A 12,543-nucleotide genomic window follows, 5' to 3' on the forward strand; every position below is an offset into this window, starting at 1 on the left:
TGCATAATTCGAACTTCGTATCTTGCCGTCCCGCTGACACTAATATTATTTCATACGAGAGTGAGAGGGACGATACGATACGAACTTCGGTTTTCGAAATTCGTAGTAGCCCCCTGAAATTTATTTTAAAATTCATTTTGCTATTGCCCAAAAAATTATGGATTTTCGTCATTATTAGGTGCCTGAAAATATCGCTGATTCTAATTTCGCTTGCTTTATGACTTCATTATCCCCTAGTTCAGAGCAAATGAGTTTTTATTGTACTAGTGTAGAATTATGACAGCAAAGCATTTACACACATTTTTAAACAGTTCTTATAATTTGCATAAACGTGTTAAAAGTCTGTGTACTGTGACGGCCAGTCACTGGAACAGATTATGACCAATTACGTATCGCGAAGTTAATAAAACTTGCCATCCACTTTCTATTTCAAATCGAGTCATTTGTTTTTGATGTATGTTTTCGTCTTGTTAATTGAGGTGTTTGACTAGACGCTTGTAATTTTAGTAATTGATAGTTTTAACATCTTTATTTGATGAAAAACAGAAACCATTTTTTTATTCATTGAACTTTGTTTTTAGGGTTCTTTAATTGTGGTTGACATTGTTTCCTTGTGATGGATGATTGAAATACACGACGTCAAAGGGGTGATTTTATCTTAAATTCAAAAACCACAGTCCCCCGGGATCTTTGAAAAGAAAAGATAATCTTTCCTCTGAGAGTAAATTTTGCTGTCTTCGTGACAAGGACAATCTTTCAATGACCGGGTATGTAAATGTTATGAAAACTTTCAAAAAAGCTCGCCCTTTCCGAGCTTTGCTAATGACAGTGCTCTGCGAAATGAATATTCCGAATTTCTTCTATTATGACGTTTTAAAAAGACAAACACCACTATATTGATAAACTGCTAAATCATAATAATTTATTCGCGAGAAAGTTTGTTTTTGTAGAAAAACACGGCTCAATCCTTAAGTTTTTATTAAAATTTAGACACTTATAATAGCAGAATGCCTGCACATTAAGTAAATTAACTAAGATTTTATCAAGTTAATGTTTTGTACATTAACCTTAAGAACAAACGGTCTTTTATCTTCAATGCTACAAAGTTCTCTAATTATGTTTACTTACTAACTATTTATTCTCAATCAGATAATTTAGTGTGACCATTAAAAATAAATCCTGTAACAATTAAGGCTCTGTAACTTCCTACAGTCATCTGCATAAATATCTGCCACAACGGAGCGTGCAGATATCCGACACATCCTACCGGCCCTAGAAAGAGAGTCTTATCAGATATTTAAGCACGCTTTGATGTGTCAGATATTGGTGCTGGTGATTGTATGAATAACGAACAGTTTCTTTAGTTTTAGGGTTCCAGTGGGACCCTATAATCAAGTTTCCGTATGTCCGTCTATTTCTCGCAACCTTTACCTACCTTACCTTTACCGTACCTCTTAAACCTTAATATATAGATATTTGATTTTTTAATTAACTTGCTACAAAATAATAATAAAAAAAGTTAAACAAGATCCCTCATGCAATTAACCTGTTTCTTGACATTTTATGTCAGTACCTAGTTCAGTAGAGTGGGATTCGATTCGTAACTGCTGGTTTTTTTATCTTATAACTACTTAATATGATAATGGGTTGCCTAAAAATATATAATACCTCAAGAAGTTATCGTATTTAATGTGTGTTACGTACCTGTGAGAGCCTTATCATAATCATCATCATTATCATGTCAGCCAAAAGACGTCCACTGCTGGACATCGGCCTTATGCACTGTTATATTAAAGGACCAACTTACACAATAAAAAACATTATTTGTCTCTTGTTTACGACAGCTAAATATAAAAATTGGCATAAACTTCATGATTATCCCAATTTCCATCGCAACACGTAATAAGCGTTAATAATCGGTGTAAAAATATCCGCTGCTCGGACAAAATTCATTAGAAAATTCGATTCGATTCGATGCTTAGTTGGCGAAAGTGTTTTTTTGACTCGGTTTTGCATTGACTTGGTAATTGCTTAAATATCAATGAGGATGAATATAATCGATGATTGCAATGACTCGATCGTGTTTTCTGTGAGAGTTAATTTTCAATTGCACATTGAGCTTCATTGGATTATAATCTTTTATTGCGGAGTCATCTTTAAATTCAAAAAGCCAATGACATTTATAAATATAAAAAAAAAACTCTTTATTTCATTCGACAATATTCATCTGCTTAGAGCCTAATCTTAATTTTCAAAGATTTTAGTGAATCTAATTATCTCTTTTTTAAACAAATTTATATCTGATATTAATAATTATTGATTATAAATATGTATGTTAGTCTGTAAGGTATTTATTGCATGGGCCAAGTTGCCCGAAATAAATGAATTTATTATTTTTATTTATTTATAATAGTTTTGTTTAGTTAGTTTAGTTTATTTATTCATTCAATACATCATTACATTATAATTTACTTAAATGTCAGTTATAAGAATTTATATAGAAATCGTCAAAGGTATAGATTAGTTATAATTATAAAAATAAAACTTTTAGCATGTCATGTTGTGAATGAAAACAATTAAAATAAGACGAAGAAGAAGAAGTTCTCCTCAAGGGATCGTCAGAATCAAACACATTAAAATTAACATTAAAAAAGAATAAAGGCCAAAATGTCACGCATATTAAATACTACTCGGTTTATCATTATCAGCATTTAAATATATTAAGATTGGTTTTTTGGAATCTTTTTGTATTTTTTATTTCAATTCCAAATTTTTTGGTACTTTTACGGTCATCCCGTAAAAACTATATCGAAAATACATACCTGGGTTCAATTCCCAGCGCTGCTCTTATTTTTCTGGTTTTTCTGTGCATCTATATTTCAGTTTGTATTTTCGATATTTAAATATATATTTGTTATAAATAACAAAAAATGTTTTTCTAAATGCTTCTAATTGTTCTAGGTATAGTCAATAAATTTTATTCCTAGGCTATCATAGAATTATAGTAAACACAAACATTTTGTCTATTTACTTAAAACAACCTCTATCAAATGACGTAAATGGAATCTTTATAATGTTAAGGTGATTTAGTGACCTAGAAATTAAATTAGTTGAATGCACATCTTAGGTATAGATGTCACAAACAAATACACTTATCCACTAGTAAAATTCCTAACTACAAATTAATAAGATAAATTTACGTAACTATGACAAATCACTGGTCAAAATTCGTAGAAAATTGAACTGGATCGCATTGCAAAATTGATCATCATTTCATCCATGATAAACCGTATTAAATTGCACAGTCTTAAGTTACAACAGAAAGTATTTGCCCATCATGTGGGTGTGCCTTGAAAATTTTATTACACCCTACAACCAAATTACTTACGACATATGACAAAACAAAAAACAATTTAACTTGGCTTCTAATGCGAAGAACATAAAGATGCCAATTTTCTTTTTGAAACGTAACGTTATCGTAGGCGGTGACGCGTAGAATAATGACAAGACATTTATATAAATTGCTCCATATATTCGATTTACATGTTATGTAATGTACGTAGGCAGGTATTGATGTTTAGAAATTCACCATTGACTTAGTGACACGGTGTAATTGAAACATAGTTACAATTATTTTTATGTCTCAATCACTTACGAGAGTAGTTGCGGAAGATTGATAAGTTATTTGAAATGATTGGAGAATTTAATAATCACACGCACAATGTAAGGTATTTAGCGATAAGAGGCTTACCTCCAAGGAAAACTTCTGATTTAATACAAACGACTTTGAATATATTTGAATATAAATTATGTTTATGAAGACTGAATGAGATCAATAACAACGCCTTGAGATTGAAATTTATGCATTCGTTTTCCCTTCATAAAATACCTCAATAGTATCCTCTCAATAATCAGTCTTATGGCAGATGATAATCAACAATTCTAAAGTGGAATTTCTTCTTTGCAGGTCTGAATAAACAGCGCACTAGAAAAACCGGTCAGCGGAATATTGACCCAGTCTCGGGCGGTGACCGGAACCATTATGCCTTACATATCCATCACTATCTAAAGCAGCGGACCTGACTTGCATTGCGACCGGAAAACACCGTTAGCTAATTATGCCATTCTAATAACACCAATCATGATGGAAGAGGTCTCACCCCGCCCTAGCGTGGAGTACATCCCGCCGCTGCCACCGAAAGTCAAACAAAAGACTGGCTCCACCACATTCACGCAAATTACCAGCGATGATTCTAAAATGAACGGTCTAGAACGGACCAATCTGGACTCACTAGGTTCGATGCACTCGCTCGTCCTTAATTCTAAGACTCCATCTGCAACGGTATTCATAGCGGCAACTCAGCCAGAACGGCCCCCGAGCACGTCTAGCACGGACGCACTAAACGGCCCACATGTGGTCACCATCAGAATAAACACAGACTCAGACAAACCTAAAGCGCCAAAAATATCCAGTGTCCACCTCAAGAGCGACACGGATTTTGATACATTCAAAGTAAACGACATATACAAGAAGAATAATAGCCTCGTCAGGATCAATGTCGAAGAAAATCCACCCAAAATTCTAGACGAGGAGCTCAAAACTGATAAGCCGCCGTTCATATACTGCAGCTCGTACATGAACTCCATGACTAATATGGTAATGTCAAGCGGGCAGTGCTCGCCGAGCGATACATTAGATTCCGGAACCTGCAGTGACCTTGATGGAACACCGCCTCCGCTTCCCAAAAAGAAACTTACAAAATCCACAAAGAAAGCCGTCTCGGTAACGCTAATTAGTTCAACGAATGGGGGCAGCCGTGATGTCGATTATGAAGACAACGATTCTAATATATCGTGCGATTCGCTTAACAGCAGCGAGCTGAACGGAAGCGTGCATGCAGACGAAAGTCACGGTGAAGATCCGAGCAAAAACGAAAAGAAGGAGAGTTCTGAGCCACCTGCCGCGCCGCAGATGCCCGCGTTTGAAGCCAACACGCCCAACAAAGACAGTAGCTTTCTACCGCAGGGCCTGCTGCAAGACATTAGAGACCGCACCGTCAAACTCAGTACTGCCGAAACCGAAAGTGAGCCCGAGCAACGGGAAGCGAACCAGAATATTAATGAAAATGCTAATCTACCGAAAGAAAGCGCGCAACTAACGTCGTTCCGACTAGTTTCGCAGTGTAATAGTGAAGTGAAGACAAATTCAGACGCGGAGTCATTACTGAGCGCCTCCAAAACGCCTTTAATTAGCGAAAGCACTTACGAGGAGCGCAAGAAGCAGGATAAAATAAAACAAGAGCAAATGTGTTACAGTAGCAATTATTTCGACACGGACAAGTATTACGATTTCCATTTGAACGAGAAACAGTTTGATGATGTGAAGTCCCTGAAAAGTGTTAGTGGTGTGAGTGTTAATAGTCAAAGTGATTCTTTATCCGAGTTGGAATACTTTGCGGGTATAAAGGATTACAAGAGCGAGGAAGCTCCTTCTACCATCAGGAGTTCCAAAGGAACGATACGAGGTGTGAAGAATCGAGTGCGAGCTGGAATCGCCACATTCCTCCAAATCCAGAGCACCACTAAGGTAATTCAAGCTTTATTGTCTTATACTTTTTTAATTTCTGCTGGTTGCTTTTTGTGTCAACTACCGGCTCGTTATACACGTACTTGATTTTAGAGGTCACAGTTAAATGTATTCGAAAGTGTACGCGGGCACGCAGACAGGCGTTTATTAAAATTCTCATTTTAATGGACGAGATCGACATTTTGTCGAGTGGTATTGAATATGGGGCCTTCACGGTGCGTTGTCCGGAATAATGGCCAAGGAACAGGTGATGTAAAACAATTGACACAGGTTGCTGATTAACAATTCAGAATTATGAACGGACGTATGCCGTAAGTCATGTAACAATGCCGATTGTTGTCGTAGTATTAAGGCTGTTGTTCTATCATTAACATATTCGTCGCTGTTCTTGTTTAGATAGATGTTATTTGTCAGAAAGGATTGTAAAAATACCAGTTCTGTATAAATAGCTATTGCTCTTTATTAATCATTTTTGTTTTATTCGATGGTAGATTGAATTTATGATTAATGAACTTCACATTTATATCTTCTGTATTTGCGTGTCTCTCTGAGGAGAATTTGTTTATTGATTAAAAAGGAAAGATATTGAAGAAGAGATATTGATTTGAAAGGTATCATAATTAATGCAAAATACACTTCTGACCAAAATTCTCACTCTTCATTTAACAAAATTATAAAAATTGTAGTTATATTCATGCATTCCATTGACATGTATTGTATTGTATAGGTAACAGTTTCAAAGGAGTATAACTTTACGATGTATTTAAAATTAAAACAGTTAAAAAACAGATTTCATGGTCTTTTAGAGACTAAATCATTTCCTGCTTAAACATTGCACTGTCCAAACTAATTGGTTTAGATAATAGTTCCCGTGGGGGCACATAAGTTCACTCGCACATCATTGAATTACTTTACAGGTTTCCTCATGACATGACGTTTTCCAAAAAGGTCGTGATTGGCAAGATAAATTTTGCACAGAGGTCGAGCCCAGATGCAAAATTTCAAACCCACAATATTTTAATTAAGGCCAATAAGTAAAAACATTATTATTTATTGAGAAACAGTATTTATTTTAGTACTTAATTTTTTATAATTAAAAATACTTTTATGACGTCGGATGCGATTATAAAAAATGTATTTAACCCATTTAGATTTTAATTACGTTTAAGAGAAATCTTAATTAGTTGAAGCACCTTCCGCTTTTCCAACAGATGCACTTAACTGAGTAAAATTGGCATTTCCTTTCGTAAAGTATGCACTAACTGCCTCGGAAGTGTCACAATCATCCAGTTTCCAAGCAAAGAACTACGTGAGATTGGAGTGGGAAAAAGTAGCTTTACGTGTATGCGATTGTTAGAAAACATAGTGAAAATTGTAGGTTCTGGTGCAGTTTCCAAGTAATTACAGGTTTTGCTAGGAAGCGTTTACTTGATTGGTTTTTGTGACATTTCACATATGTATGCTGTATTTATACTTAATCTATTAAGTATGTTACAACGCTTATACATTATGATTTATAGTATGAAGAAAACTCCTATATAAAACCTTTCAAGGGAAGGTCAGTTAATCTAATTAAACAATCTGCTCCCTGATACGCTGGATTAATGTTAAAACACTTTACTTAAAAATGTATGTTCTATTGACCGTTGCTTATAACGAGTAATTCCAGAAAAAAAAACTTATAATTCTCGTTCTAATAAATCACTCAAAGTTTTTTTATTTATTGCTGTTAATATTTATGCTGCGTGACTTGACACTATTGACTGACAAACTAACTTTTATTAATTCCGTAGCGTGACACGGCGATCGTGAATACAAAGTAGAAATATTCAATGGCAATATGCATATTTATAACGAGAATATTTCTAGAGTTCCTCACAGATTTGCGGGAATCGGATGTTTTGATGATCTTCACCAACCTTATAAGGTAAACGTACGAGTGCTCGTCACTGTCCCAATAGGTGGTAGGACCTTGTGCAAGGTCCGCCCGGATTGCTGCCACCATCTTGCTCGCTAATCCTGCCGTGAAGTAGCAGTGCTTGCACTGTTGTGTTTCGGCGTGGAGAGTAAGACAGCCGGTGAAATTACTGGCACTTGAGCTATCCCATCTTAGGCCTCTAGGTTGGCAACGCATCTGCAATACCCCTGGTGTTGCAGATGTTTATGGGCGGTGGTGATCTCTTACCATCAGGAGACCCACTTGCTCGTTTTCCATCGTTTCACTACCCATTGATTAGTGTTAACTGACGGTTAAATGTGATGCCGTCTCTACTTGTTTTGTTCGAATAGACGGAGACGGCATCACATTTAACCGTTATTTAACACTTATCAATGGATGGTTTGCCTTAATGCTTAGGTAATTTTCAGATCAAACACTGGCCGATGCATTTATGTAGGTAGTAAATCCAGGTAGCTAAAGTTCCGCTTTAATTTATGATACGACCAACAAGATTATGATGTTCATCATCATCATCATCATCCTAGCCGTAAGTCGTCCACTGTTGGACATAGGCCTCCCCCATAGACCTCCAGTTGCTTCAGTTGGCAGCGGCTTGCATCCACCGTGAATTATGATGTTGACGAGAGAGAGAGAGAGAGAGACATTTATTTACACATATGCGATACACAGAAAAAACACGTTAGGAAGAAATAATAATTAAAAAAATAAAATCGAATAGTCTAAATTGGAGCCCACTCAGCATAATGTTGCGGCAAGCCACAACGCTGTTTTTCAGTGGGACCCATTAAAACTAAACACAAATGCTGACGAAGTAAAATTAATGCATCAAAATTAGGTATAAAGTATAAGATTTTAATACCAATACCACAGAATAAACAATGTTTCAGTTCTTATCTAAGTATATTCTGTATTTTTATTATTTGTTCTTTCGTGTGTTCTGTGTATGTGTTTTAATCATAAAAGTAGTAAATTATTTAAAGTATTTTTATTGGCCTAGTGTTTGTATCTCTTCGTGGGTTCGTCGCACCTCTGTTTTTCGAAATTCATGTGCGGAATTTTGAAATTTTGCGAAGCGATTCAATTGCGTGCGAAGTAATTAACTAAAGAGCAGCAGTGTATATAGGCTGGGACGAATTCGCATTAAATATTTATACTAGATAGCAAGAAACTTATTTTTTCTCGGTTTTAACAATGATAACTATACGATAATATGGAACCCGTCGTGAACGAGTCCGACTCACACTTGGCTGATTTTTCATTAAAAAATATCGCCTTATTTGTCGCAGCATGTTTGTAGCTTATTGGACCGTGGCACTATCGACGCTTGATCTTTCATATCTTTTGTAAAACGCGATCGTCTAGTAAGATATATATACGGACACCTGCATTAACGTCTGCCACAGCGGAACGTACAAATTTTTTTAACTCGTCCAACCGGCGCTAGAAGTAGAGTCATACCAGATATTTATGCACGATTTGTTGTGACAGATATTGGTGCTAGTGACTATACCCTGCCGTATTACAACCACCGACGTAACCTTATAGAAGATTTATAAACATTTATTGTGACTATGATCGTAGGTACAAGTCCAGACTTGTACAGTTTCTGTGCTTTTCGTAATTTATTTGCAAAACCCTTAGATCATATATTTACTATTATACTCTAAGGCAAAACCACTTTTAAAATTTACCATGAACATTTTAGCGAAGAAAAAACACTAAATGGGCTGCATATATACGCATAATACTTATACACATGATAATAACAAATCCATCCATTTTTTTATGTTGATACTTCAATACGAGTGCATTTATAATACGATGTTTGTAGTTGTAATCCTAACTAGCGCAGCCGAAATACATTTTTGGCTTTAACTTATGTGCTTGTTTAATAATAAACCACTGAAGTGTTTCCAAACATACAAAACAATAGATTTCAATTTACTTAATGACCATATCGAGATATATTAATTCGCTTCGTTTACCGATTAATTATTATTTACTTCCTTCAATTGTTGTTCCGCATTATATACTTCAACCTTGCATATCGCCTTGTATATGGTGATGGTGACATAGTTTAAAAGTTAATTACTATAAAAGCAAATTATGCCAAAGTTCGTATTTGCCATGAAATACTGAGACATGCCGCAGTCTGATAAATAATGTTTAAATGTTTACGGATATATGAGATGGTACGGAATCCTTTGTTCTCGTAGCCGACTCGCACGTGCCCGGTTTTTACTTGAGCTTAAGTGTTTTTCGAAATTCATGTGTGAAATTAAATACATTTGAAATTAAACACATGTTTTATATCATATTTTATTTACGACAACGTAACACATCGTGAGTTAACCTGGACAAACCTGCGAATTCAATGGTGTGTGTATGGTTCCCAATCCGAATTGGCCTGCGTGAGAACTACAGCCCAAGCCCAGTGCCCAGCAGTGGGACGCGTATAGACTGGGATGACAATGACAATGATGATATCGTGTCATCATAATATTATTGTTTTCATTTTAGTTTCCGTGCCTGCATGAATTCATGCCTGCTTCAATAAATGCGATAATGATTGAATTGTTAAAACTTTGTGTTGATTAGATACTTGATTGTTTGAAAGGAAGTAAACATAATGATTTTGCTAGTTATCTAGACGAAGTGTTGATTAGTTACTAGAGTTAATATATGCAGGTCAAATCTTGTAAGTGATAGACCTACTTGTATGGTCCATTCGTACTTGAAATTTGGTATACAATTTTGATGACAATGTAAGTAAAATTAGCAAACAATTTAACAAACACGCTTTGAAATTTAATAAACAACCTTTTTAATTAAAATCTTTTTAATTAATTTTTAATTAAAAGTTATTATGTGTCATAACTTGGTAAAGACGTCGTTTGTTCATCGTTAGGCCGCTTATAGACGTCCGTTGTTTCACCGGACAACGGACCGTTTTTTTGCCGGATTTGCGGTGTTGTACGGCTAAGTCATCGGACAAGTGTCCGATGCATGTACACACATTTATTGTAAGCCATACAACACCCCAAGTCCGGCAAAAAAAACGGCCCGTTGTCCAGTGAAAACAACGGACGTCTACAAGCGGCCTTAGTTCGCGTTTATTCCGTAAGTGGCGTTACGGAAACTACTTTTTATTAGTTGAAATGAGGAGGCTATCTTCATGCTAGCAACCCCAATCATTTTTTTATGTCAATGTGTAAGCCTGCGTTAGTTTACGTCTATCTTAATTGTAATTGTACGATAGCAAAGAACTGTTCGTCTATTCCTCTCCTTCCTCTTTGGTCTATTCACTATCTATCAGTGGCGTAGAGTTCAATTTTGTCTGTCAAACTGCAACTGTCAAACTCGAAACGTCACAGAACTCATCATAGGTGAAAAATATTTTAAATACAAGTACCTAACCTATTTGGATTTGCGATTTGGATCGTCTCGTAAAAAAAAACAACCCGATGGGATTGAAATCTAATTACTAAAACCTGATGCCAGTGCAGTCCAGCCCAGTAAAGAATTCAAAACGTAGACCACTAAGAGGATTTCGTACGTTATGTTCGGAAATAAAATTGTTCACATTCAAAGTCGCCTTGACTTTTGCGAACGCTCACACTTTCATTCGTCTGCGTCTGCGCAAAAAAACGATTTGCATGGATATTACGTGCGACGCATGAGGACTAGTTTATAGTCTTTGTTGCTATAAAATGACTAGTAAAAATGTGAATTCCAATACATAATGTCCTTAAGCGATACTTTGTTTGGCGCCAATGTTATTTATTGTATTTACGTGATTTTTATCCAACATTATTTCAATATATCTTTTACTTTGATTAAAGTCTTCTTCAAAGTCTACCTGTTTCTAATGCTACTAGTGTATCTGCTCAAAAAAATGCGGAACGGAGTTACCTAATTGTCAAGGTCGTTGAAACGGGTTTAGATACTTTTGACCGCTATGTCCGCTAAATTGCATCTTAGTAAACCATACGTACTTGATCGTGTCTCGGGTATTTAATTAACATAGATATACATACTGGTATATGAATGTGCATTTACTTTGATAGTTAATGACAGCTGCTACCTTTCGATAGCTAAGTCTATGCAATAAATACATGTTCACGCAGCTATCCCACTCTCACACTATAAGAACACACACAAATCAAATCACACAAACCTAACTATCACCACCAAACTACGCTGACGCGTTTCGAACTCAACTAGAGTACATCCTCAGAGCAACACAGCGTTCACCATGCTACCAGATGTTAGATACTGTGTCTGGTACCATGGTGAACGGTCATGTGACAGATAGATAGACAGACAGAGAGTCTAGCAACATTAATAGGGGTTCCATTCGTTACCCTTCGGGTACGGAACCTTTATAATGATTCAAAAATATTATCTTCCCTTTTATCAGCCCTTAGGCAACGCCTGAGGTTTTTTTCCGTGGAAATCTAGAAAACTAGCGGGGTGGGAATTTTGAGAGATTCCTTCTTAATTCACTTACTTATCACTCAACATTTTACCTACTTATCCTCAAAGAATTTGTCAAGTCGAAAATACAAACTGAGATGCACAGAAAAACCTCTCAGCATTCCGTGCTGCGTGCCATACCCCTACACTACCACTGGACAGGAGTACAGACACGTATTATTTCTCCTATGCACACATATCTCAGGTTGCTTTTTTCTACTACGCTACTTAAGCAGCAGTACTAGCGACATCTATGTTTTGAATTTGTCAAGGTTTGACCTGTGCGCTGTCAGTTCAGTCAGTCACGTTTCTTTCTTATCGGTGTACTTAGTTGTCCAATGCTGGGTGAGTGCCAAGGTGTTTAGCATTGAGTGCAGTGCCCGGTCCTTTTTGTATTCATTGGGCGGGACCTTCGTTACTTCTTTGTAGATTTTCCACCTTGAAAGGAGTCCAGGTGTTTTATCTTTGTCTAGACAAAACAACTATAATGTATATTGTTTTAGGTTGTCGAGATTTTGGC

The 12,543-nt window shown here is 36.0% G+C and overlaps 1 protein-coding gene across 1 annotated transcript in view; it reads left to right on the forward strand.

Annotated features, from left to right (window-relative positions):
- The window catches only part of LOC141435788 (uncharacterized), a 123,749-nt gene that overhangs the window by 55,892 nt on the left and 55,314 nt on the right, over nucleotides 1–12,543 (forward strand). The window contains exon 2 of the mRNA XM_074098609.1: nucleotides 3,968–5,587. Coding sequence (XP_073954710.1) covers nucleotides 4,142–5,587 — 1,446 coding nt within the window. The 5' untranslated portion in view covers nucleotides 3,968–4,141. The remainder of the gene's footprint in view (nucleotides 1–3,967; nucleotides 5,588–12,543) is intronic.

The sequence above is a fragment of the Choristoneura fumiferana genome, chromosome 15, assembly GCF_025370935.1.
Source record: "Choristoneura fumiferana chromosome 15, NRCan_CFum_1, whole genome shotgun sequence".
Classification (NCBI taxonomy): domain Eukaryota; kingdom Metazoa; phylum Arthropoda; class Insecta; order Lepidoptera; family Tortricidae; genus Choristoneura; species Choristoneura fumiferana.